The 27,055-nt window shown below is 44.7% G+C and overlaps 1 protein-coding gene across 1 annotated transcript in view; it reads right to left on the bottom strand.

Annotated features, from left to right (window-relative positions):
• LOC143767801 (uncharacterized) overlaps positions 1-22,429 on the bottom strand; it is a 94,290-nt gene extending 71,861 nt beyond the window's left edge. Inside the window, exons 1-3 of the mRNA XM_077256321.1 lie at positions 22,348-22,429; positions 18,979-19,054; positions 10,091-10,155 (exon numbers count right to left, since the gene is read on the bottom strand). Coding sequence (XP_077112436.1) covers positions 10,091-10,155; positions 18,979-19,054; positions 22,348-22,429 — 223 coding nt within the window. The remainder of the gene's footprint in view (positions 1-10,090; positions 10,156-18,978; positions 19,055-22,347) is intronic.
• Positions 22,430-27,055: the final 4,626 nt, after the last annotated feature.

The following is a 27,055-nucleotide window of genomic DNA, read 5'->3' as shown; positions in this document are numbered from 1 at the left end:
TCGAAACCATGTGATCATGTGATAGGGGTGCCGATGGGCAGGGTTTGTGACTTGCTTCTCAACAAGGTGCCAATGGGTGGGGTTTGTGACTGTTAGGAGTCGAGTTCCCGCCACTGCACAGGGGGAATCTTGAGCCATGTCTGCTGTGGTCTCCCATTCTGCTTCAGCCACAGTGGAGCCTGCTCAGCGGAGACGTCGGTCCTACCGTCTCACTCAGCCTGATACTATGCAAAGGGTTACTGTAGCCTTTCCAGGTTCTGGTTTTGTAGCCAGCACAGGTCAGCAGTGTGGAGGCTTTTCTGGGACTAAGTCCTGCTTTGCACACACTGAGCATGCCCACGGGAGGACCTCTCATTGGAGGTCGGGGGTCACATGCTCAGGCCCTGTAGCAGCTCCTGTTAGATCACTTGGAAGGTCCTTGTCTGCTACAGCTATAAAAGGTTCGCATGGCCGCACGGCCATGCGTTAGTATCAAACCAAAGTCTATGAGCTCAGTGCCAGTGTGGTCATGTCTGGATGTGGTTAGGGTTTGGCTGAAATAAGCCCCTAGAATATCGGCACCTCCAGTGAGGAGTTTGTATGTGTGTATTCAGGGCCTTGGCTGAAATAAGCCGCTAGAATACCGGCACCTCCGGTGAGGAGTTGTTTGCCTGTTTCTCTGACTGCATGACCACAGTTTTGCTCTTTTTGGTAGCTGTGTCCTCTGTGAGGTTAGCAGGGCACAGCATCTTGTTTCTAGCAAATCTGTGGAGTTAACGAAGTTCTTTTATACCGCCATATAGCGCCGCCATTTGCCAGCAGCAGGTTCCTCTCCTGCACGGTGGACCCTGGGTTGCGAACGCACCTATTAATACATATATATACTAGGTGCATTCCGCCAACCCTAACAGTGAAACCCTTCTGGACGAGGCGTCGATGGGCAGGCTTTATGACTCACTTCTGGATAGGGTGCCGATGGGAAAGGGTTGTGACTTGCTTCTGGACAAGGTATCGATGGGCAGGGTTTGTGACTCTCTTCTGGACAGGGCACTGATGGCCAGGATTTATGACTCACTTCCGGTTAGGGCGCCGATGGGAAGGGATTCTGACTCGCTTATGGACGGGGCGCCGATGGTCGCAGTTTGTGACTCGAATCTTAGAGGCACTTGGTGGCTAATTAAATCAGCCATCAAGTGCGGGAAAAGATATGGGCTTCAGTGCTGGAGCCTGCATCAAAGGCAGTAAATATATATGTCATTGGTCTTAAGGGGGTTAATAAAGGGAATTTCCAGATAAACTGATAATCAGTGTTCTACTTGGTACATGGTTTAACATTAAATAGAAAATGCATGCTCCATCCTGACAAATTTATCACAGTGGCACAGTCTTTGTGATAAATTTGGTCCATCTTGCTAGATATTTTTGACACATAGGCACTGAATCATAAAGACCGATGCTTTTCACGGCAGTCTTAATGAAGTGTGCATTGGTAGAAGATACGTCTGTTAGGGTTGGCGGAACGCACCGAATATATTTTTTAGATGGGATTGGTGCGTTCGCAACCCGGGATCCACCGTGCCGGAAAGAACCTGCTGCTAAGTAATTGGCGGCACTATATGGTGTATGAACCAGCTCTGTTAGCTTCACAGAGCGGCCGAGAAAGCAAAGCTCTGTGCCCTGTTAGACTTTCACAGAGGTACAGGCTAACTACCCAAATGAGAGCAGTCAGTGGTCATGCATACACACAAAACTCCTCGCCGGAGGTGCCAGCATTCTAGGGGGTTATTTCAGCGAGGTCCTTGAATACACACAAACACAATCTCCTCGCCGGAGGTGCCAGCATTCTAGGGGCTTATTTCAGCCGGGTCCCTGAACACATACAAACACATGACCACACTGGCGCAAAACACATAACTTAGGAAGATACTAGCGCATGGCCGCACGGCCATGCGAGCCTTAAATAGCTGCAGCACGTACAGGACCTTCCTAGAAGGACCAATGAGAGGCTGCTACAGAGCCTGCGCACCTACAGGACCTTCCTAGAAGGACCAATAGATTTGGCTGCAGTACCTGAGCATGTGACCCTTGATCTCCACTGAGAGATCTTACCCTGGGCATGCTCAGTGTGTGCAAAGCAGGACTTAGTCCCAGAAAAGCCTGCTCGCCGCAGATCAGTGCAGGGTAAAATAGCAGAGCCTGGAGAGGAAGCAGTAACCCTTTGCACAGTATCAGTCTTAGTGAGACGCTGGGACCGACGTCTCCGCTGAGCAGGCTCCACTGTGGCCCATGCAGAATGGGAGACCGCAGCAGACACGGATCAAGATTCCCCCTGTGCAGCAGAGGAAACTCGACTCCTAACATTGCCCCCCCTCCTTGAGCCTCGCTATGCTCAAAAGCTGCAATGAGCAGCAGAGCCTGAATGTGCTCCACAGGCTCCCAGGTTCTATCCTCTGGACCGTGACCCTTCCAGTCCACCAGATAAAATTTCTTGCCACGTACCACCTTGCACCCCACGATAGCATTCACCTCAAACTCATCCGTCGATGAACCCGATGTCCCGGCAGATGACTCAGAAAACCGGGACAAATGAACGGGCTTTAAGAGGGAAACGTGAAAAGTATCGGTGATACCAAGGCGTGGAGGAATAGCCAAATAGTAGACCACAGGGTTGACCTGTTCCAGAACCTTGAACGGGCCAATGTAGCGAGGCGCAAACTTAGTGGACTCAACTTGCAGCCTGATGTTACGGGCGGAGAGCCACACTAAGTCGCCAGGAGCAAAGGTCGGATCGGGGCGCCGGTGTGTATCAGCCGAAACCCTCATTCTCTCCTTGGAGGCCCGGATGGCATCCTGTGTGCCATCCCAGATGTCACGTGCCTCCACTGCCCAGTCTGCCACCCTAGAATCAGTGGATGACACGGGCATGGGCACAAGGACACACGGATGCTGACCGTAATTAAGGAGAAAAGGAGTCTGACCAGTGGAATTGGCTACGGCGTTGTTCAAGGCAAATTCCGCCCAAGATAGCAAAGATGCCCAGTCATCCTGCCTAGCAGAAACAAAATGTCGCAAGTATGTCACCAGAGTCTGGTTGGTTCTCTCTACCAACCCATTCGTCTCGGGATGATATGCAGAGGAGAGATTCAGCTCTATGCTGAGTAAACGGCAGAGCTCTCTCCAAAACCGAGACTCAAACTGGGGACCCCGGTCGCTGACAATTTTATCAGGCATTCCATGTAAGCGGAAAATATGTTTTATGAACAACGCCGCCAAGGCCCGTGCAGAAGTTAACCGTGGAAGCGGCACCAAATGCACCATCTTAGAAAAATGATCGGTGACTACCCAGATAACGGTGCAGCTACGAGACTTGGGTAAGCCCACCACGAAATCCATCCCGACCATCTCCCAGGGCCTGTCTGCCACCGGCATGGGGTAAAGTAACTCAGCAGGCAGTTGCCGAGGAGACCGATTCTGGGTGCAGGAGACACACGCCCAAATATAGTCCCCGACGTCACGGGCCATATGCGGCCACCAGTACGTCCTCGCCAAAAGCTCAGATGTCCTCTTGGTCCCAAAATGTCCACCCACTCTGGACAAGTGAGCCCAAGAGAGAACCTCCGGTCGCAAATTCGCTGGTACGAAAGTCTTGCCCGGGGGCACGGACTCTAGCGAAACCGGAGCCACAGTTCTCAGGCTCTCAGAAGGGACAATAAGCCGAGGCTCCTCCTCCTCATCCTCAGATGACACTACGGAGCGGGAGAGAGCGTCGGCACAAATGTTCTTCTCCCCGGAGAGAAAATGGAGAGTAAAATGGAACCGGGAGAAGAACAGGGACCATCTAGCCTGGCGAGAATTCAGCCGCTGGGCCCTCTGTGTATATACCAAGTTCTTGTGGTCAGTGAACACTTGGAAGGGAAAGCGAGCTCCCTCCAAGAGGTGTCTCCACTCTGAAAAAGCCAACTTCATGGCTAGCAACTCCCTGTCCCAGATGGAATAATTCCTCTCCTCTGGTGTGAAGGTCTTGGAGAAGAAGAAGCAAGGATGCTTCCGACCTTGAGCATCCTTTTGGAAAAGGACTGCTCCTGCACCAACAGATGAGTCATCCACCTCCATGATAAATGGCTTATCTACATCAGGGCGATGTATGATGGGAGCGCTAGCGAAGTGTGACTTAATTGAGAGAAAGGCCTTGGAGACCTCCTCTGACCACAACTTGGGATTTGCTCCCTTATTGGTGAGGGCAACCAAAGGAGCTACCAAAGTTGAGAAGTGTGGAATGAACTGGTGATAGTAATTAATGAACCACACAAAGCGCTGCACCGTTTTAAGAGAATGGGGTTCATGCCAGTCCATCACAGCCTGTAGCTTGGCAGGATCCATAGCCAAACCCTGGGCAGAGATGATATAACCAAGGAAAGGCAAGGACTCCTGCTCAAACACACACTTCTCCAACTTGGCGTAGAGGGAGTTTGCCCGTAAGAGGTCGAAGACTTTGCGAACATCTCTCCGATGGGAGTCAATATCTGGAGAGTAGATGAGAATATCATCCAGATAGACTACGACCGAGGTGGTGAGCATATCCCGGAAAATGTCGTTCACAAAGTCTTGGAAAACGGCTGGAGCATTACAGAGCCGGAAGGGCATCACCAGGTATTCATAGTGCCCATCCCTGGTGTTAAAAGCCGTCTTCCATTCGTCCCCCTCACGGATGCGAATCAGGTTATAGGCACCCCGCAGATCTAATTTTGTAAATACCCTTGCTCCCCGTGGCCTATCAAAAAGCTCAGATATCAGGGGTAATGGGTACTTGTTCTTAACGGTGATGGCGTTAAGACCCCTGTAGTCTATGCATGGACGTAAGTCTCCAGTCTTCTTTTGTACGAAGAAGAACCCAGCCCCTGCAGGTGACACTGACTTCCTAATGAATCCTCTTGCAGGATTCTCTTGGATGTACTGAGACATTGCCTCCATCTCCTGGAGAGATAATGAATAGACTCGACCCCGGGGAGGCTCAGCACCAGGCAAGAGGTCAATAGGACATTCATAGGGGCGGTGAGGCGGAATGGTCTCCACAGCTCTTTTGGAGAACATGTCTGCATAGGGCCAATAGTGCTTGGGGAGAGAGGAAAGATCTGCGGGTACCTGTGTTGTAGCAACCTGAACACACTCCCTTTGACATCTACCCTTGCAGGATTTACTCCATCCCAAAATTCTCCCTGAGGACCACTCTATATGAGGAGAATGATAGTGTAGCCATGGTATCCCCAACAGGACCTCATCAATTCCCTCAGGAATGACTAATAGGGAGATAATCTCCTGATGTGATGGAGACACAGAAACCATGATAGGAATGGTTTGGTGGGTAATCTGTGAGGGTAGTGTCGACCCATTTACCACTCGAACGGTTACTGGTTTGGCGAGCATAACCAGGGGTATTGCATGACGCTGGGCGAAAGCAGATGACATAAAATTACCCTCCGCCCCAGAGTCCACGCATAGCTCTACCATAAAAGTGGATGGGCCTAAGGTAATTGTCCCCTTGAAGGACAACTTTGAGGCAAACGTCGCAGTGTCTAGTGTACCTCCTCCAACTGCCACTAGACACTGACGTTTCCCCAACCGCTGAGGACACTTGGAGGCAAGATGTCCTGACTGCCGGCAAACATGACAGACCTTATATGCACAAGCGGACTGGGACTTGGATCCCGCTCGTGTCACCTCCATGGCCTCATGTGACTCGGACGCCTGGACTGGAGATTCCAGAGGTCTGGCGAAGGTGGGAGCCAGCCAAAACCTCTGCCTACACTGGGCTCGCTCCAACCTTTGCTCGTGAAAACGAAGGTCTATGCGAGTTGATACAGCTATGAGCTCCTCCAGTGTGGCGGGAATCTCCCTAGTAGCCAAAGCGTCCTTCACATGGTCAGCCAGCCCCCTCCAAAATACGGGAATGAGGGTTTTATCTGGCCATTCGAACTCAGACGCTAATGTCCGGAAGAGAACTGCAAAATGGCTGACCATGGTTGAACCCTGAGTCAAAGCCAGCAGTTGGAGCGCTGTATCATGGGTGACTTGAGGTCCTACAAAGACCTGTTTCAGAGTGTCCAGAAACCGAGGAACACTCCACACCACATGATCGTTGCGCTCCCACAGCGGCGTAGCCCACTCCAACGCCCTGTCCGACAAGAGAGAGATTATGAATCCCACCTTTGCCCGCTCTGTGGGAAAACATGCAGCCAGGAGCTCGAGGTGTATACCACACTGGCTCACGAAACCCCTACAGGACTTACTGTACCCAGAGTATCTCTCAGGCAATGGGAGGTGAGATAAGGTCGGAACAGAGGTGGCAGTGGGAAAAGCTGCTGCAGCCACGCTAGCAGCCTGAACAGCTATTGCGGTAACATCCACCGCCAATGTTGCACGCTCAAGAGATGCCAAACGGCCCTCCAGCAGCTGGATGTACCCCTGCAATCGCTGTTCATCCGCCATTACTTAGCCAGATCCTGGCGCTAGTATACTGTTAGGGTTGGCGGAACGCACCGAATATATTTATTAGATGGGATTGGTGCGTTCGCAACCCGGGATCCACCGTGCAGGAAAGAACCTGCTGCTAAGTAATTGGCGGCACTATATGGTGTATGAACCAGCTCTGTTAGCTTCACAGAGCGGCCAAGAAAGCAAAGCTCTGTGCCCTGTTAGACTTTCACAGAGGTACAGGCTAACTACCCAAATGAGAGCAGTCAGTGGTCATGTGCAGCGCCCCAGAGTCCTGGTCGTTGCAGTACTGATGCTCCGCCGCTAAGGGGGGCTATGGTACGTCTGATGGCACTGAAGGAGTTCACCTGACCAGATATCACAGACACCAATACACTTCACAGTCTGGCCTCCAGGGGGAGCTAAGGGTGCTATGTATTAGGCCACTCCTCACAATCTGGTAAAACTGGGGGTTAGATAGGAAGTTAGGGAGAAGCTGACTGGGTTGGAACCAGGCAACATCCTGTGGCAGAGGGTGTTGCAGGGGAAGATTCAGGGGGTCCCTGTCAGGGGTGGGATCCTGACAGAGGCCTAGCGAACAGAAAGAACGTTACGGGTCCGCGCCTGCACTTCATCGCGGCGGTACCCCAAGAAAGGACAAGAAGCGAGGTTTATTGTGCTGAGTGAGAAACGAGATCAAAGCAACAAGGAGAATCACCAGTAGGAGTCGTGCAGTAAGACGAGGCAACATCCTACTGAGGCGCGTAGCCGGTGGCCGGAAACACCGTGGAAGTATTGAGCTCCAGGCCTTACTTCAAACCTACGGCAGGACAGTCAGTTATAGGCGGGCTGTCTCACTCAAATCACCTAAGAAGACATAGGGGGCAACATTTGGAGAGGGGCGACACTAGGGTCCCGGAAGAGCTCCGAGCCTACCCGTCATACGGGTGCGTCCTAGCCATATCATCTGGGGGGACGAAGAAAAACATCATAATCGAGTTGTGAGGGAACTTCAGAAACAGATACAACAGTTGTGGGGACTATCCCGTAAGCCCAGCAGGGGAGGACCACAACACACAAGCGCTAGAAGGTAGGCACAGATTTCCACCTGCAAAGGGAACTCTGGAGGTGCCATCGGACCGGCCGGAATCAGGTAGCCCGGTTAACCGTATTCCGGACTGAGGATACTGAAGCCTTCAGTAAAGAGGTAAAGAGACTGCAACCTGGTGTCCTCATTATTCACCGCGACCTGCACCACACCACAGCATCATCACATTCTCAACTTTCACTGGACGCCCCTCAGCAGGGTCACAGACCGGGCCTAGCCACCGTGACAACCCCAGAACCGAGACAGAGATGCCCGGTACCGGGTACCCCTCGGCCCTGCGGCAGTGGGGGCGCTCCACATGCATGCACACAAAACTCCTCGCCGGAGGTGCCAGCATTCTAGGGGGCTATTTCAGCCAGGTCCCTGAATACACACAAACACAATCTCCTCGCCGGAGGTTCCAGCATTCTAGGGGCTTATTTTAGCCGGGTTCCTGAACACATACAAACACATGACCACACTGACGCAAAGCACATAACTTAGGAAGATACTAGCGCATGGCCGCACAGCCATGCGAGCCTTAAATAGCTGTAGCACGTACAGGACCTTCCTAGATGGACCAATGAGAGGCTGCTACAGAGCCTGCGCACCTACAGGACCTTCCTAGAAGGACCAATAGATTTGGCTGCAGTACCTGAGCATGTGACCCTTGATCTCCACTGAGAGATCTTACCCTGGGCATGCTCAGTGTGTGCAAAACAGGACTTAGTCCCAAAAAAGCCTGCTCGCCGCAGATCAGTGCAGGGTACAATAGCAGAGCCTGGAGAGGCAGCAGTAACCCTTTGCACGGTATCAGTCTTAGTGAGATGCTGGGACCGTCGTCTCCGCTGAGCAGGCTCCACTGTGGCCAATGCAGAATGGGAGACCGCAGCAGAGATTACCCCTGTGCAGCAGAGGAAACTCGACTCCTAACATTGTCAACTTCGTAAATGACTGTGTTTCTTAACAAGTTTGATGTATCTTTCAGAAACTGAATGTACTCCTGTCCGACTGGAATGTTTTTCTGATCAAATAAGGACAATGCCACGATAAAATACTAGGATGAGCCAAATGCTTTTTTACTTCACAACTAGTGTTGAGCGATACCGTCCGATACTTGAAAGTATCGGTATCGGAAAGTATCGGCCGATACCGGCAAAGTATCGGATCTAATCCGATACCGATACCCGATACCAATACTAGTCAATGGGACTCAAGTATCGGACGGTATTCCTGATGGTTCCCAGGGTCTGAAGGAGAGGAAACTCTCCTTCAGGCCCTGGGATCCATATTAATGTGTAAAATAAAGAATTAAAATAAAAAATATTGCTATACTCACCTCTCCGACGCAGCCTGGACCTCACCGAGGGAACCGGCAGCGTTGTTTGCTTAAAATGCGCGCGTTTCCTGCCTCCTGCGACATCACGGCTTCTGATTGGTCGCGTGCCGCCCATGTGGCCGCGACGCGACCAATCACAGCAAGCCGTGACGTAATTTTGAGGTCCTGGAAGCCTAATTCTAGGCATTCAGGATTTTAAAATTACGTTCCGGCTTGTGATTGGTCGCGTCGCGGTCACATGGGCGACACGACCAATCACAAGCCGTGACGTCACGGGAGGCAGGAGACGCGCGCATTTTTAAAATTACGTCACGGCTTGTGATTGGTTGCGTGCCGCCCATGTGGCCGCGACGCAACCAATCACAGCAAGCCGTGACGTAATTTCAGGTCCTGAATGCAGAAATAGGCATTCAGGACCTGAAATTACGTCACGGCTTGCTGTGATTGGTCGCGTCGCGGCCACATGGGCGGCACGCAACCAATCACAAGCCGTGACGTAATTTTAAAATGCGCGCGTGTCCTGCCTCCCGTGAAGTCATGGCTTGTGATTGGTCGCGTCGCCCATGTGACCGCGACGCGACCAATCACAAGCCGGAACGTAATTTTAAAATCCTGAATGCCTAGAATTAAGCTTCCAGGACCTCAAAATTACGTCACGGCTTGCTGTGATTGGTCGCGTCGTGGCCACATGGGCGGCACGCGACGAATCAGAAGCCGTGACGTCGCGGGAGGCAGGAAACACGCGCATTTTAAGCAAACAACGCTGCCGGTTCCCTCGGTGAGGTCCAGGCTGCGTCGGAGAGGTGAGTATAGCAATATTTTTTATTTTAATTCTTTATTTTACACATTAATGTTGTATTTTACACATTAATGTTGTTTCGATACCGATACCCGATACCACAAAAGTATCGGATCTCGGTATCGGAATTCCGATACCCGCAAGTATCGGCCGATACTTGCGGTATCGGAATGCTCAACACTATTCACAACGCGTTTTTATGCCGGACTGGCATCTTTCTCAAATGAAGAAAAAACAATTGCAAATGGTCTTAATGAAACAAGGCCTATATATTTTATAAAGGAGTCACTTATCTGAAGTTAATTACATTGTAACAGGAAACACAGTCATAATAATGAAACAATAAGAATTCACATACCCAAATTAAGTAATAGAAGAAACAACCCTCCTAGAAAGAAGAAATGATGGGTCATACTTCCAAAATTAATGAAGCCTTTAATCTTCTTTCCTTGTTTGAAATTGATCTCTTCTGCTTTGTTTCTTATAGAGAAAATAAAAATGAAAACCAAATATAACTCAAGAGTGAAGAACACAAATACATGCTACGTACCAACTTAATTTTACCTGACTATCTGACTTAAAGTGGTTGTCCACTTGTCTAATCATTTTATTCTTTAAATCTGGACCCACCATAGTCGGTAGCATTATTTCTTTGACATTCAGTACTACTACCAATCAATAACTAAAGCATGAGATGCTGGGCACTCACCGGAAGAGGTGGTCAGGAAAATGGTAGGGGACACAAGCAGGGTTGGACCAGTGAAAAGTTTGAACCCACCAGTTTAAGCAATAGCTTTCCTTGTTCTTATTAGAATGTACATATTGTTGATTCAGATTAAAGGCAGGAAAACCACAAAGGAACAAATGCAGAAACAAGCAGTGAAGAAACATGTGTGAAAGAAACCATAATGTGTGTAAAACGTAAAGTTTCTCCCATTTGCTCGGATGACAGTTTTACCCCCACTTCCTATTCCTTCCAACGGCTTCATCAGGTTTCACTTGGAATAGCTTCCAATGAAGAACTATGCCTCGTTAACATATCACCTGTGGAATCAATGCTCTTCAGAGAGTGTTTGTGGCCACCAGGTGTGTTGTATTGCAAAATATTTGGTACGCAGCTTGTTATAGTGCTGAGCCCTATCGAACAACAATTCTATGCCAGAATATGGGAAGAATCACTTTAAAGAAAATGGCCATTACATTAATTGCACCACCAAATGAATTTATGCTCAGATATTAGTGTACTGAAATGAAGATTAGAGAGGCGTGACTACTGTACCTTATGCCACACCATAATCATGGGAGAAGAACCATTGTGACGTTCTCTCATGAAGACCTTTTTGAGGAAATGCCCATGTGGTCTTACCAGAATCAAAGAATGGTTGATAGGGATCCATTCTGTACACCATGCAAAATTAAACAGTACATACCAAGCCTAGAGCAAAAATCAGTATCTATACAAACCATTAGAAGGTTTTGCATGACATTGGGCTACAAGCTGGGCGTCCACCTTCAGATGCTCCTATGATCTTACACAACAACTCTCAAAGACTATCAGGGTGCAGAGCAAGACAGCAATGGAGGCTGGAATAGAGGAATAGAGGTCTATCCTCTTCAGCGATGAGCTTCACTTTTGTCTTGAATGCAATGATAGCTGACGATAGGCCTGGAGACCACATGGGCAACACTATGAAGATGGTGAAAGTGTCCCAGGAGACATTTTTCAACATGACGTTGCCGGACTGTGAGCAGCCTGAGTGCCCTGCTTTTTCTCTGGACTTGCCTCCAATAGTGAATATCTGGGTTATTATTGGTAGGCAATGGAACAGAGATCTGTACGCAGCCAATGCTGATGATTTGCACAAGTGCATTCAGCATGGCAGAAAGGTCCTCAGATGACCATGAATAACATTTATAGCAGTTGACGCTGAAAATGTGGGGATTTCTGTATACCGCTCATGCTCCATACTTGCCTCCATTTCTTCGTCATTTGCAGATCAGTAACAAGTCTATCCACTAAATACTATAGCTGTCCATAAAATCATAAAATTCAGCTCATACTCACATGTCCTCTTACTCTTCTGCTCTTTCTAACACTGAAAAATAGCTGCAATATCCAGATAAACCTTCCTGTGTTCACTTTAGAGAAGTGGTTACAGGATATCTCAGAACATCTTCGATTTCCTTATTTGCAAATACAAATAAGAAACTGCTAAAAACATGACGCTTTCTTGAAATATTTCATGGAACTTTCATAAAGTTGTTAATTTATTCTTCCGCTGTAAAAAGCAAAAAAACCATAGCCAATGATGAAAACCTCGAGACAACATCATTTGTCTGGAGATTATATTTAAAATGGAACCAAATAAATCGGTAATTTCCCATATGAGGACTCCCTATGATAAAAGGGGGATGCTCTGATCTCGGAAATATGTAACCATTTCTAATTTGATACAGTATTATCTGCCCCCAGGACTTATGGAATAATCCTGTGCATCCCGCTTATCACTCCAACATAAAGAAATTTGTCTATCAATGTGAATAGGCAGAGAAAACAGAACTTACAGACTTTCTTCTCTAAGGGCAGTACTTTTCATAAAAAGGAATCCTAAATAAATGATAATTTGTCCAGCTCAGTGTCCCCTCCATTATATTCTGCCCTCACACATGATCCTAAAGAGAAATAAAAATAAAATCAGAGATGCTTAACATTCTGCTGGTCCGGTGATGCCTCTGCAACTGAACCTGGTCTCTGCCAGGTTGCAGAGGTAACGTCACAGTACACATAACATCTGCACCAAATCTCTGGACTCAGTGATGATTCCTAATCTCCATCTACAATTAGAATATCCTAATGGGATGGTTAAGGTCAGAAGATATGAATGACCTTTACTTAGGGCTTGTGCACAGGATACGCATCTTCGGTCCCATAAAACATTGGGGCCATGTTATGCTATGGAGCCATGTACATGTCGGATTTTTTCCTTTGAGCAAAAAATTCCACCATGCCCAACTTTGATCCAATATTCAGAAGTCAATTTTCCGTGGAAAACATTAGACAACACTCGGATAAAATCCAATTTCTATGGACTGACAATGTAAAAGATGGAAAAAAAATGTTCTCCCTCTTCTACTCATCTGAAAGAATCGGATTACACTGTGACTACACACTGATCAGAGTGTGACTTGCATAATTGACCCAATTCTCTCAGATGAGAGAATACACGCTGGTGTGACCCTAGCCTTAGAATAAGTCATTAATATCGGATCGGTGGGAATCTTACACCTTGTACCAATAACGATCATGTATTATTAGCGCCGATGGTGGTCAGACGTAAACACATTGAACGGATGCACATACGCTCTACTCAATGTGTAGTAGTCGCTGACAAGTACTGCAGAACAGCTCCAAAATAAAAATCTGCACATCCAGGGAAGCCTATCTACTATTTCCCCCAGATAGAACTTTTTTAACAGATGATCAGGAGGAGTGCTAGTTGTCGGATTCTTGCAGGTCTGATATTGATGACCTCTCTGAATCTAAAAATGAAGGGTAAAGGGAAGAAGTTAACGACGATTTTCTATGGCGTGTTAAGCTCAGCATATTTACTGATAGCTAAATGTTTCTTTTACGTTTTAAAACCTTATCGATTGCTAGAATTTTTAACTCAGTCTCTGTTTTTATAGGGTTATGAATAAGTGCATGGACAGGTTAGTAGACGATAGCAGAGATGACCACCATTTATTCAGTTTCAAGGGAGGGAGCTTGCTCCAGTAGAAACCTTCTTCACTGTTCTGTCTGGAAAATACAAGTAAACTTTACCCTCCTTAGCACTTACCATTTTTAACCCTAAAGACAAAAATTAATAGAACATGAAAGACCCTTGTTTTCTTTTTATAATTGCGTTTGCTCGTTAAAAAAAGCATTTAAACCAAAAAATATTTATCTCCGAGTTCTGACCAGTAGGACAGTTTTCCACCAATAATTCCCATAGCGGACAGCAGTCCTCTAGTCCTACACAGATACATACTAGTAACAAGTAGCAGTAGCAGTTCTTTGTTTTAGAGACCAATGTAGGTCCCAGCAGTCACAATATTCCATACCCAACATTTACCACCCAACCAGAAGATAGGTCACAAATGCTTTCCTGGAATTCCGCTTTTTTATGGAAACCACAGGTAAAAGTTGTCATCTGCTTTTATCTGATAACACATTACCCAAATGACCATTTTCAGTAAGTTCCTCTTATTGTGCAGCTCAGTAGTCATCATTTCGATATAAATACTACGTTGACATTTAGCACATTGGAGCAGCCATCAACGGATGTATACTAGTCCCATATGTCAGATCTTTTACACCACTGTTTCACCAAAGCTGTGACTGTCTTAGCAATAAACGAACATATTCGAGTGGAATTGAATTTGGCCTGAATAGAGCAAACGTCCACATTCACCAATCTTCCACTCGAATAAGTTCTCTAAGGAACCAATAGGCTCAGGACAAAAAAATAAGAAAAGCAACATTGAATTCCGGAAAACAGCAGCATTTACACCAAATAGAAAATATACATCTTAACAGCAAGTGACTTGTATTCTTTAAAAAACAGAAAGAGTAGGAATTTCAATGAATAAAATGAATGTTATGCTGAAACTCAAAACACTATAAATTAATCTGTTCATCTTCTCCTCCTTTGTATCTTACTGTCAATCAGACTCGGACTGGCCAACCGGGAAAGAGGAGAATCCACCGGTAGGCCGCTGTGAAGGAATATTAATGAGTAGGGCTATTGCACTTTATTCCAAAAACTATTCATTTGCTAAACAAGGTAGCCAAATTATTATTATATAGAAGAAAAAGTAAAATGTCTACTACGGTTAGGTTATTTTTACATATAGCTTAACAATGGGCCTCTAGAATCAGTGTTACTGGTGGACCTTTGTCAATCCAGTCCAACACTGCTGTCAATAGTCTGTAGAACATTTCTAAGCTGACAAGTTCCATTAAAGATGGGCCTACAAGGCGACTTTGTGGCATGATCAAAGTTTGTGGTGTCTTAACTGATTAGCATCGCAATACTAGTGAATGGGTTCATCTAGCAACCTCAAGAGTACTACAACAAGCAAGTCACAAGAAGTCCAATCAGGGTACCTCAATTCATCTTGTGTTGCACCATGAGTTAGTCATTACACCTAGCGAACTTTAGTTGCTTAACAGGCATCACACCCAAGTTTCCGCGTAGCCCAAGCCCTAAGCTTACACACTTATAAATTAGGAATTTGACCTCCTAAATGAGATTTCTATGCACAAACCTGGGCTTGGACAAGTTATATCTATGCAGGGAAGATCCACTGGGACATATTGAGGAATATTGACTTTATATGGTAATCATATTATATGAATATTGAATGAGCACAATTATGCTAACGACTGTGTAGTGAGGGCATTGTGTGAGACTAACTTTATGTCTGACAGATTCATAGTGTTATTATTTTGTACGTGAGATCTATACGATGTTGGAAGACAGACGGCTGGCGCCACATATGAATCATACAGAAGCCTCTGGCAACTTTTTCCGGCAGTTTTTTTGGGACCTTAATAAAAGAATAAACAAAAGTTGGAGGTTGAGCCACCAGATGGTCCCACATGAATATAATGCCACAGCCTCTGGGAATTTGTTATATTAGGTCATGGAAATATTGATATAGAAAAAAGCGAACCTGTCGTTTGCTAAAGTAAGATAACCATATCATTTAATATCTTCTTTGTAGTTTACACTTTTGCTTAGCTGTATGATCATCTGATATTAAGTAGATTTTTACTTCCAAAGCAACATAATCAGTCCTGAATCTTCTTTGTTCGTGCCATGATTCATTTTCACAAATGTGTTGTGAAATTCATAGTTTGATAAATCTCTGTTCTTTAAGTAAAACAGGTCACCCACTCACATCTGGTTGTCATCCCATTGATTGAAAACACCAGACTCTAATTTAACCTTCATGTTATCTGCTAATCCTAAAGGTTCACATCTTTTTTGCCATTCTCAGACATGTGATATTGGATCTTTTTCCACGATAAGAAAAATTACAAAGCCTAATATTGTTTACTCATTTGTTTGATTTTGGTCTTTATCTATTTTTAGGACTTTTATGAAAATCTGATGTAGTTTTGGGTGAGATTTATGCAGAAATATGAAAAAGTCTGAGGGGTTCACATACTTTCATGCACCACTGTACAGAAAAAAGTACTTTGATTCCAGAATTACAGAACAAGTTGAATGGGTTTAGATATAAGTTGTGATAAAGAGGTCGGGAGACCTAGCTATCGCGTAGGGCACCATGCCATGTCTCGAAATTATTGTATACCATCTGCTGAGCACTTTGTCCAAGTGGACAAAAAATTTCCTCATTCCTGGCTTGGAAAATCACTTCCTAATCTACAAATCAATACATAATCATAAATCTGTCAGCTCTGATTAACCACTAAGAGTGTTTGTCCTATATCTGGTGATGTGCCATCGACAGTCGGCAGAATCATGGACCAATGATGTCACATATGACCTGCAAGAATCCGTGAATTAGCATATCTCGAGTGTCGAAGAAAAATATAGTTTCTGATTAATTGGATACCTGCTCTACCAGGAAGAAACATATCAAAGAAAAAATCTCAGAATATGTTTTTCATAATCTATCCTAATTATTTATGAAATGTAAACTACCCATTTCTATCTTCTCTGATTTTCAGCACCACTCCTGGTCTGACGTGTCTACTCTGAAGGTTAGCTGGCTAATACAGTGTCTACTCTAAGTGCACTCCCAATTCAACTCTATAAGAATCAGAACAAGGCTCCATGGAGTTACATTGAAAGAGTGTGGACCAGCTATGTGTACCAGCTACGTGTAGTCTGATTTCAGGTCTTGTGGTCTACACAATGACCAGAGCAATTCTGAAAACCAGGAAAGATGGAAATCAGTAAAATATTTTAATACACTTACAACCTATCAAATGCATAGTTAGGAGATATTAGAGCATACAAATTGTCCAGAGAGATCTTAGTTAATGAACAATGTTGGAAGAACAAGGCAATTTTACGCTTAAACCAAAGATTTCCAATTTCAATGGTGCCATAACCACAAAACATTATTACATTCTATGAGGGTTGGTTCACATTTGCGTTTAACAGTTTCTTATAGAGAATTACACCAAAGCTGAGATAAATCAGATTAATAAAATTATGTGTAATGTACAACGATGACACAAAATGTGTATTCTGTGCACATCTTCCTTTTCCAAGCCCAACAATGCCCTGAGCATTTGCCTTCTCCGACTCCTTTTTTGTCAATTCGCGGGAGGTATTTTTCTTATCCACTTCTGAATTATCTAAGTATATATATTTTCATAAAGAGGGATTCCAATAATTGATTTAACAACCTAAAATAAAAAGAACAAAGAAAAATAAAATAAAAATCTATATTCTACAGGATCTGTTTTTATCACTTTATTGATTTAGGAATTTTTACTTGGACCTTCCCTTATGCCTTAGAAGAACATGTAGAGGTAACACATTTTTCAACCCATAGGATTCAAAGAGTAAGTGTGTCTGTAAAGGACCCAGTGTATCCGTGGATAAGGGGACCCTCTTCATTTCCCTTTATCATTGGTGCACAGCATGGATAGACAAAAGAGGGCCTGGGAAAGATCACAATATGGACTCCTTGCAGTCCAGTAGCTCATCATAATGCACAATTCCTCCTTATTTGGAGCAGAATGTGGCCCCCTTATCTTGAGGGCCCTGTACGATTGCATAGGTTGCACCAATGATATGTTTGCCCCTGATGCAGAGGAAGTGAATACTGAGCAGCAAAGTTGACCACTTCCATATTCTGCCTTTCCGAGCTTTTGAGTTGTTCCTTCTTCATACTGAATGTGGTGACCTCTTCTTTCTTTTTTAGAATTAGTAAAATTTACAGTAAAGTATTACTTTAGTCAAATTTAACTTCAGTGAATACAGAGATCATCAAAATTGTAGGCACACATGTAAATTAATAAATATTATTACTTTCAAGGTATCATAATCCCCGGTAACTTCTCGTTCTTTAAGATTTGTGTAAGTTCTGGGTTTTATTCACTCTAGAACAAAAAAACATAAATAGTAAAAAAAAGTCTCATCCAAATTTTGACGCCTATGCGAAAAGTGTCTTCAAAGAACTTCTAATTGGTGAAAGATATGAGTAATAGAGAAAATGGGGGGATTCTCTATGCATTTCGAAGTTGAACCTACCTCTTCATCAGGACAACCACAATGTACAGTATATACACTAAGCAAACAGTTATGCATATATACACATAGCGTGTATATGGGTTCGCGCTGGAAAAAACGAGTGCATCTGCTACAGAGCTGTCCATGTAGATGGAAAGTCTATCACACACAGGTAAAGGTCAGATAAAACAGTCCCAATAGAGCTGCTGCATAGCCATAAAAAATAACTCTAACTCACTCACTGAGATAAGGGTAGCACAGGGCGGCTAATAATCCTGTCCTGCGACAACAGGTGTCCGTCCAGAGAAATCTTCTGATACAGTTAGTCCAGTAATAGATCAAATCTTTTGGCTGCCCCAGCCGAAGGCAGTCACAATTCACCAGGTAACGGGTAGAGGCGGTGGTCCAACTACGCCGACGCCGCGTGTGATACGAGCGGTGCGCACGGCGAGGGTGCAGGACCTGTGTGACGTGACGCTCACGTGACCGCCGCTACAGTCCGGACTGTAGCGGTGGTCACGTGAGCGTCACGTCACACAGGTCCTGCACCCTCGCCGTGCGCACCGCTCGTATCACACGCGGCGTCGGCGTAGTTGGACCACCGCCTCTACCCGTTACCTGGTAAATTGTGACTGCCTTCGGCTGGGGCAGCCAAAAGATTTGATCTATTACTGGACTAACTGTATCAGAAGATTTCTCTGGATGGACACCTGTTGTCGCAGGACAGGATTATTAGCCGCCCTGTGCTACCCTTATCTCAGTGAGTGAGTTAGAATTATTTTTTATGGCTATGCAGCAGCTCTATTGGGACTGTTTTATCTGACCTTTACCTGTGTGTGATAGACTTTCCATCTACGTGGACAGCTCTGTAGCAGATGCACTCGTTTTTTCCAGCGCGAACCCATATACACGCTATGTGTATATATGCATTACATTTTATTTATTTGACAATTTTTTTGTGGGGAATTGTTGGTTTCGCTGCAGGATACTAACTATTGTGACACTTTGCGCCACTGTTTTACTATTTTATACTAAGCAAACTGACCTGAGTTTGTAGGTCAGTAACTTCAGCTCCTGCCTGAGATATGGAAAGTTGTGGGGTTCAAAACCTGGTGGAGGTTCTCAAAAAAAAAAATACACACTTTAAGGTCAAACTTGATGGACCTAGGTCATTTTTTTTCAATCTCTATAACTATGTAAAAAATGATAAATGCAATACTTTTGTTTTTGCTCCTATTTTTCACTTCAGGTGGATGGATTATCCAGGAGAAGCACTCACTAACAGAGTAAGACACATTTGTGAACAATATTTGAGAGAACAAGGCCTTTGGTGTATTGTACATAGAAAAAGTCTTAGATCTTTGAGTTCAGCTCATGAAAAATCGGAGCAAAAGTGTTGGGTTTATTTTTTTGCTTAGTGTTCCGGTCACACAGTGTGGCGTTAACGCAGCGTGTCCAGGCAATCGCTTGCAGTCTGTTCCGTCATTGCTCACTAGCAGCAGTTTATCATCTCTGCACGGTGGACCCTGGGTTGCGATTGCACTTTATTATTTATTTTTATTTAGTGCAATCCGCCAACCCTAACAGCAGATCATCTCTTCACTCTGCAGAGATATAATCACTTTGGTGCCTATAAGTCTTAAAGGGATTGTGCCGTAAATGTTTATTATGAGACTAGTCCATTAATGATCCCTTTTAGTGATGAGTGATGTCTTATCTGAGCACGCTCGGGTGTTATTTGTGTAACTTGGGTGTTCTCATATATTATGTTCGAGTCCCTGAAGCTGCATGATTTCCAGCTATTAGACAGTCTCAACACATGTGGGAATTCCCTAACAAGCAGGCAACCCCTGCATGTGTTGAGGCTGTCTAACAGCCAAAACCATGCAGCCATGGAGACGCGAACATAATATACTAGCTCACCCAAGATACTCTGATAACACCCAAGCATAAGACGTTATCAGAGCACGTTCGCTCATCACTATTCCCTTTGCATGCTATGAGAATACTGATGCTATACAGTAAACTGCACAAGATTGTGGTTGAAGCTATAGATCTTCCTTGGGTACCTCATAAGTAAAAAGTTTTGTGGTTTTAACATAAAGTGCTGGCTCACTTTGAGACTTTCTCACTAGAGATAAGTGATTTCTGCTTGAATATTACAAAATTCTGCATTTGCCAAAATGCAGATTTGTTATATTTCAATTCCACTCATTGCCTTTTTTCTGAACTATAAAGAGATATCAAACGATTAAAGATAAAAGAAAACTCACTAACCTCACTGGCTCCTCCCTTCATCACCATTGTCTGTCTGGTCCTAGTTGCATCATCTTAACCTCACTGGCTCCTTTCTTCCTCACCATTGTCTGTCCGGTCCTTGTTGCATCATCTTAACCTCACTGACTCCTCCCTTCCTCACCATTGTCCGTCTGGCCCGTTTTGCATCATCTCAACCTCACTGGCTCCTCCCTTCCTCACCATTGTCTGTCCGCTTCTTGTTGCATCATCTTAACCTCACTGGTTCCTCCCTTCCTCACCATTGTCCATCTGGTCCTTTTTGCATCATCTTAACCTCACTGGCTCTGCCCTTCCTCACCATTGTCCGTCTGGTCCTTTTTGCATCATCTTAACCTCACTGGCTCCTCCCTTTCTCACCATTGTCAGTCCGCTTCTTGTTGCATCATCTTAACCTCACTGGTTCCTCCCTTCCTCACCATTGTCCATCTGGTCCTTTTTGCATCATCTTAACCTCATTGGCTCCTTCCTTCCCCTTCCTCACCATTGTCTGTCCGGTCCTTGTTGCATCATCTTAACCTCACTGACTCCTCCTTCCCTCACCATTGTCCGTCTGGTCCCTTTTGCATCATCTTAAACTCACTGGCTCCTCCCTTCCTCACCATTGTCTGTCCAGTCCTTGTTGCATCATCATAACCTCACTGGCTCCTTCCTTTCTCACCATTGTCCATCTGGTCCTTTTTGCATCATCTTAACCGCACTGGCTCCTCCCTTCCTTACCATTGTCTGTCTGGTCCTTGTTGCATCATCTTAACCTCACTGACTCCTCCCTTCCTCACCATTGTCCGTCTGGTCCTTTTTGCATCATCTTAACCTCACTGGCTCCTCCCTTCCTCACTATTGTCTGTCCGGTACTTGTTACATCATCTTAACCTCACTGGTTCCTCCCTTCCTCACCATTGTCCATCTGGTTCTTGTTGCATTATCTTAACCTCACTGGCTCCTCCCTTCCTCACTATTGTCTGTCTGGACCTTGTTGCATCATCTTAACCTCACTGGTTCCTCCCTTCCTCACCATTGTCCGTCTGGTTGTTGCTGCATCATCCTAACCTCACTGGCTCCTCCCTTCCTCACCATTGTCTGTCTGGTCCTTGTTGCATCATCTTAACCTCACTGGCTCCTCCTTTCCTCACCATTGTCCATCTGGTTCTTGTTGCATTATCTTAACCTCATTGGCTCCTCCCTTCCTCACTATTGTCTGTCTGGTCCTTGTTGCATCATCTTAACCTCACTGGCTTCTTCATTCCTCACCATTGTCCGTCTGGTCCTTTTTGCATCATCTTAGTCTCACTGGCTCCTCCCTTCCTTACTATTGTCTGTCCGGTACTTGTTACATCATCTTAACCTCTCTGGCTCCTTCATTCCTCACCATTGTCCGTCTGGTCCTTTTTGCATCATCTTAACCTCACTGGCTCCTCCCTTCCTCACTATTGTCTGTCTGGTACTTGTTACATCATCTTAACCTCACTGGTTCCTCCTTTCCTCACCATTGTCCGTCTGGTTCTTGTTGCATTATCTTAACCTCATTGGCTCCTCCCTTCCTCACTATTGTCTGTCTGGACCTTGTTGCATCATCTTAACCTCACTGGTTCCTCCCTTCCTCACCATTGTCCGTCTGGTTGTTGTTGCATCATCCTAACCTCACTGGCTCCTCCCTTCCTCACCGTTGTCTGTCTGTTCCTTGTTGCATCATCTTAACCTCACTGGCTCCTCCTTTCCTCACCATTGTCCATCTGGTTCTTGTTGCATTATCTTAACCTCACTGGCTCCTCCCTTCCTCACTATTGTCTGTCTGGTCCTTGTTGCATCATCTTAACCTCACTGGCTCTTCCCTTCCACATTATTGTCTGTCCGGTCCTTGTTGCATCATCTTAACCTCACTGGCTCCTTCATTCCTCACCATTGTCCGTCTGGTCCTTTTTGCATCATCTTAGTCTCACTGGCTCCTCCCTTCCTCATCATTGTCTGTCCGGTCCTTGTTGCATCATATTAACCTCACTGGCTCCTCCCTTCCTCACCATTGTTTGTCCCGATCCTTGTTTCATCATCTTAACCTCACTGGCTCCTCCCTTCCTCACCATTGTTTGTCCCGATCCTTGTTTCATCATCTTAACCTTACTTGCTCCACTCTTCTTCACCACTTTTGGTCCTGGTCCTTGTTGCATCATCTTAACTTTACTGGCTCCTCCCTTCCTCACCATTGTCCATCTAGTCTTTGTTGCATCATCTTAACCTTACTGGCTCCTCACTTCCTCACCATTGCCTGTCCAGTTCCTGTTGCATCATCTTAGCATTGCCGCTCGTGGTAACATCATGATTATCTTCATGCTGAGCTGAGACTTCTGGCTCTTAGGAGGTCCAGGATATTTCCACGAAGGTGTGCGCAATGTCATAGCCCACGTTGTGACATGTCATGTGGATGTCACAGAAACATTCCAAGTTCTCATCAGAGCCAGACATCCTGGCCCGGTGTGAAGAAGCCCTTGATTTCAGCTCAAATAGTGGCAATAAGAAGGAGCAATGATGCCAGGATGGTGATGGTGAAGAGTGGAGAGTATTAGCATTGTACTAGTTTTTATATCTTTTGTTTATTAAGCTCTGGAGTCTGCAAAAACACTAGAGAATAAGAGACATTTAATTTAGAGAGAATAACTTCTCTGTGAATTGATTTTTCTTGGAAAAGCAGGCAAATTCGAATTTTGCCTGATTCCCTCATTGCTAATTCTCACTCTTTAGGAAATGTGAGAAATCATTCCTGGGTAACTTCACAGCTCACATCCTAAATGTAGCACACTAATTTTCCATTTCTCACAGTTTGTTTGCTTGAGTTGAACATCAATGATTCTTTGGAAACAGTGTGAGAATGGTCTTTATCTTTGTTATTTCAGGCCTCTTCTCTTTTCTCATCACCTTTATACTGTAGAACCAATCAGCTATTATTACTTCTATTAGTGGCCCAATGTTCCCAGTATATGGACCTGGCACACCACAATTCCATATTCTGTTTAGTGGCAGATCAGCAAAAATTTTCTTTAATAGAAATATAAGATAATAGATAATTTTTAATTAAATTATTATTATATTTTATTAATGATATTAGCTGTTATGCCCAATGGCGGCGCATGTTGATTTGTGGACATTGTGCCACAGGACCAGATCTGCCTAGGAAGGGGAGTAACTAAGCGGCTACGAGGTGTTCACTGGAGCTCCTGATGGTGGAGACAGACTAGGCTGCAGTTAGCCACCAGGTGCCACTCCTATGCAGATCCCGGTACCTTAGCTGCTGCCCTAGGGGTCAGGTTCACTGGTTTGGGTTATGTTCAGACACAGTGGTCTAGGATACTGGATCATGGACTGATCACACATGGACCAAGGAGCAACATTCAGACACTGGCCGCACTGGGACCAGAGGACTTCGGAAACAGGACTGACCACACCGGGACCAGGGGACTTCAGATTCAGGACTGGCAACTCCAGGACTAGGGGACAATGTTCAGGCAATGGCCACATCAAGACAAGGGAACTTCGGAAACAGGACTGGCCACACCGACACCAGGGGACTTTGGATTCAAGACTGGCCCACTCCAGGAACAGGGGGCAACATTCAGGCACTGGCCACATTTGGACCAGGATTAAGGCACAGGACCATAGCTGCATTGGGACCAGGGCTTTGGTTTCAGGACACTGGCCACATTGGGACCAGGGATTTGGGTTCAGGACACTGGCCATATTGGGGCCAGGGGACCTCACAACTGTAGTTTTAGAACACCAACCACCCAATGACTCTGCACGTTGCTTGGGGACTCCCTAAGGGAGTAGGAGTCTTTTATATAATATGCCTCCCACCTATTGACTGGGAGCCATCTTGCAAGTGTGCACATTTTGCTAAATGGCTCTCATCAACAGGCTGAAGGGATTTCGAAAAATGTGCATGCTTTCCCTTTAAGAGCAGGGGAGCTAACCAGGAAGTACGTTGGGGACTGTGCTGAGTAAGCCAACATCCCTGCATGGAGGGAGAAGAGAACAGCATGCTTGGGCACCGGCAATAGTGCTACATTAGCACACACATATCCATATATTCATGTAACGTTTTTCAAGAAAGAAATAGTGCGGGCACTCACCAGTCTTCAATAGAAATAAATCCTTTATTGTAAACGAAACATCCAGAAGAAGTGGTTACGGCCGGGGGAGAGCAAGCTCGTGTGAGCGGTGTCCTCCCCCGCTCACACGAGCTTGCTCTCCCCCGGCCGTAACCACTTCTTCTGGATGTTTCGTTTACAATAAAGGATTTATTTCTATTGAAGACTGGTGAGTGCCCGCACTATTTCTTTCTTGAAAAACGTTACATGAAATAAGGACTGCATTCCCGTGAAGGAGCACCCAAAGTCTGTATGACAGGCTGTAGCACGGAGTTCGCCTGCTACCTCCGCAAAGAGTAACCAGTTGATGTCAGATGGTGGGTTAGTGCCGCTGATGTACTTTCTCTTATTTACATATCCATATATTGTATGTGACATACCTTTGTAGGATGCAGAAAATTACCACCGTAAGTAATATAAGTATACTCATAAATCCAGCTGCCCCTCCAATTATGAAAATGTTGTTATTGTTCTTATCTTCAGCTGCATCTGACAATAGAATTTTTTTTAATCCATAGTGATTTATACATTATAAAGCATTCAATTACAAAAAAGATATATAGACTTGTTTTTTTAATTTAAAAAATTTTAAACTTCCCAGAGTACAGGCTCGGACTGGCCCACAGGTAGACAGGAGAAATCCCCGGTGGGCCCCTACACAGCAGTGAACACCCGACAATAAGAGCTGAAGTTGGCACAATACACTTGATTCACTATTTACAAATAAAAACAAGATCTCTTCATTAACTTAGAAAGCTACCCAGTTAATTATTTTATGGAATCAGAGGTGAATTTCTGGATGAGGGTAATGTAATATTTACATGTAGCTAAACTGGTGGGATGAAAAACGCTAAGGAAAAAATCCCTAAAAAAATGTAATTTTATTAGATTTTTTTAAAGCCAACACTTAAGGATCAAAAATAGAATAAAGAAATATATAAAGTACAAGTTTACATTTCTGTGTATAAGTCAGGAAACAAGGCCTACATATCTACATACCCTACCAAGCTGAGGAGGTTGGCACCCTAACATGGACAATAAGGTGCTCCTGCTCAACGAAGAATATCCCCCGATTACTCTAATGAGTCCTATATCTGGTAAGGACACCAGAATTGTCAAAACATATATATCTAAAAGCAAAATGACCTATACATATTAGCAAAAAGGCAGAAAAAAAATAGAAAAAAATTCCAATAACGGCAGAAAAAAAAGTGGTGCTGTATATATTGATAATAGGAGGAAAAAGTTGGTGATCCCTGTCTGACCGACACTGCCAACGGGATGAATTGAGATGTGAAACGCTAAACTGTGATGCGTAGCTCATGACCGCCACCTGGTGGAATAACAAGTCACTTTTTGCTTTACTGGATTGTTGATAGGGATACTATAAAGAATGATAGATAACTAAAAGAAAATCCAAAAAGTGGACTATCATAAAATACCGGACAAGGAATATTCAAATAAAATTGCCTTTATTAAATACACAGTGGCAAACAGTAGTACTAAATATATAAAAGACATGTGCACATATCTGGACCATGCATCAAATAATATATGAAAAAAATAAATATATAATCCTATATACAAATCCTATAAAATAAATGGTGGACCAAAGAAAATTATTGTTCACATAAAAAATAGATTTATACTGTAAAAATATATATATATTATATATATTTTACTCTGACTGTAACTCTTGGTATATTTTTACTGTATATTTCTTGTAATTATCAAGTGCGCCCTTAAGGCAGTAAAACCATAAATTAATTTTGGGCTGATCCTTTTATTCTGATTGCGAATCTTAGAATACCCAGCGTGGGTAACAGGGCAGTCTCCCCGGCAGTCATTTGCTCTAGGTGCAGTTCCCTTATTGACCTGAGAGATAAAGGGGGTGCTGGAGAGCTGTTCCTGTGTAGTTACGTCACGGATTGGTGACGTGGGAGGAACCAGTAAATTAAATAAAAATATATAAAGAGAGATCACTCCATTATGGTGACAATTCATGTGCAGCAGGGTCTGAACCAATAGACCAATCAAAAGTATAGAATGCTCAAAGTGCAAGTGTGTAAATAGGGGAAGAGATTTGGGGTCAGTGTACCTTTAACTTCCGGGAGGTCCAAGATGGCGCACACACCCCGACGCGCGTTTTGGAAATAATTCCTTCATCAGGGGGTGGCGTCCTGTAAAACCGAAGGGTGTAAATATATGCGAACTGTGTAATGCCAATAAGAGTGACCTGGGGGTAAACGGTGCATGCACCACCAGAAGTGCCCGGAAGTCCAAGCATCCGCGCCATATGGGCAGACGCATGGAGTCTGAGTACTGGCTTACCGAGGACACACAGATGCAGGATGCCAAGAGAATGGGACACAGGCGGCGCATGTGCACAGCACAGGTCACGCAATATGGGCTATGGATAGATTATCAACGTAACAGTGGTAGTCTAAGTGATACACCAACGATATAAAGAGCGGTAATATGTAAAAAGGGATTGTATAAAGAGAATGAATGCAAGGCAAGTGTAGTATACAAGAAAAGAACAAAATACTGAGATAATAAAAGGACAATTAAACTAAAAATATTGGTCCTGATGCACCAAGAAGAACAGGACGTGTGAGAGAATAAAAATTGTGATATTTAGTGCAAAATAATTAAATTCTAATTAATATAAAATATTAAAGGTGGTAG

This window comes from Ranitomeya variabilis, chromosome 4, assembly GCF_051348905.1.
Source record: "Ranitomeya variabilis isolate aRanVar5 chromosome 4, aRanVar5.hap1, whole genome shotgun sequence".
Taxonomy (NCBI): Eukaryota; Metazoa; Chordata; class Amphibia; order Anura; family Dendrobatidae; genus Ranitomeya; species Ranitomeya variabilis.
Note: the sequence above shows the minus strand (reverse complement) of the source record. Positions and strands in the feature narration are given on the sequence as shown.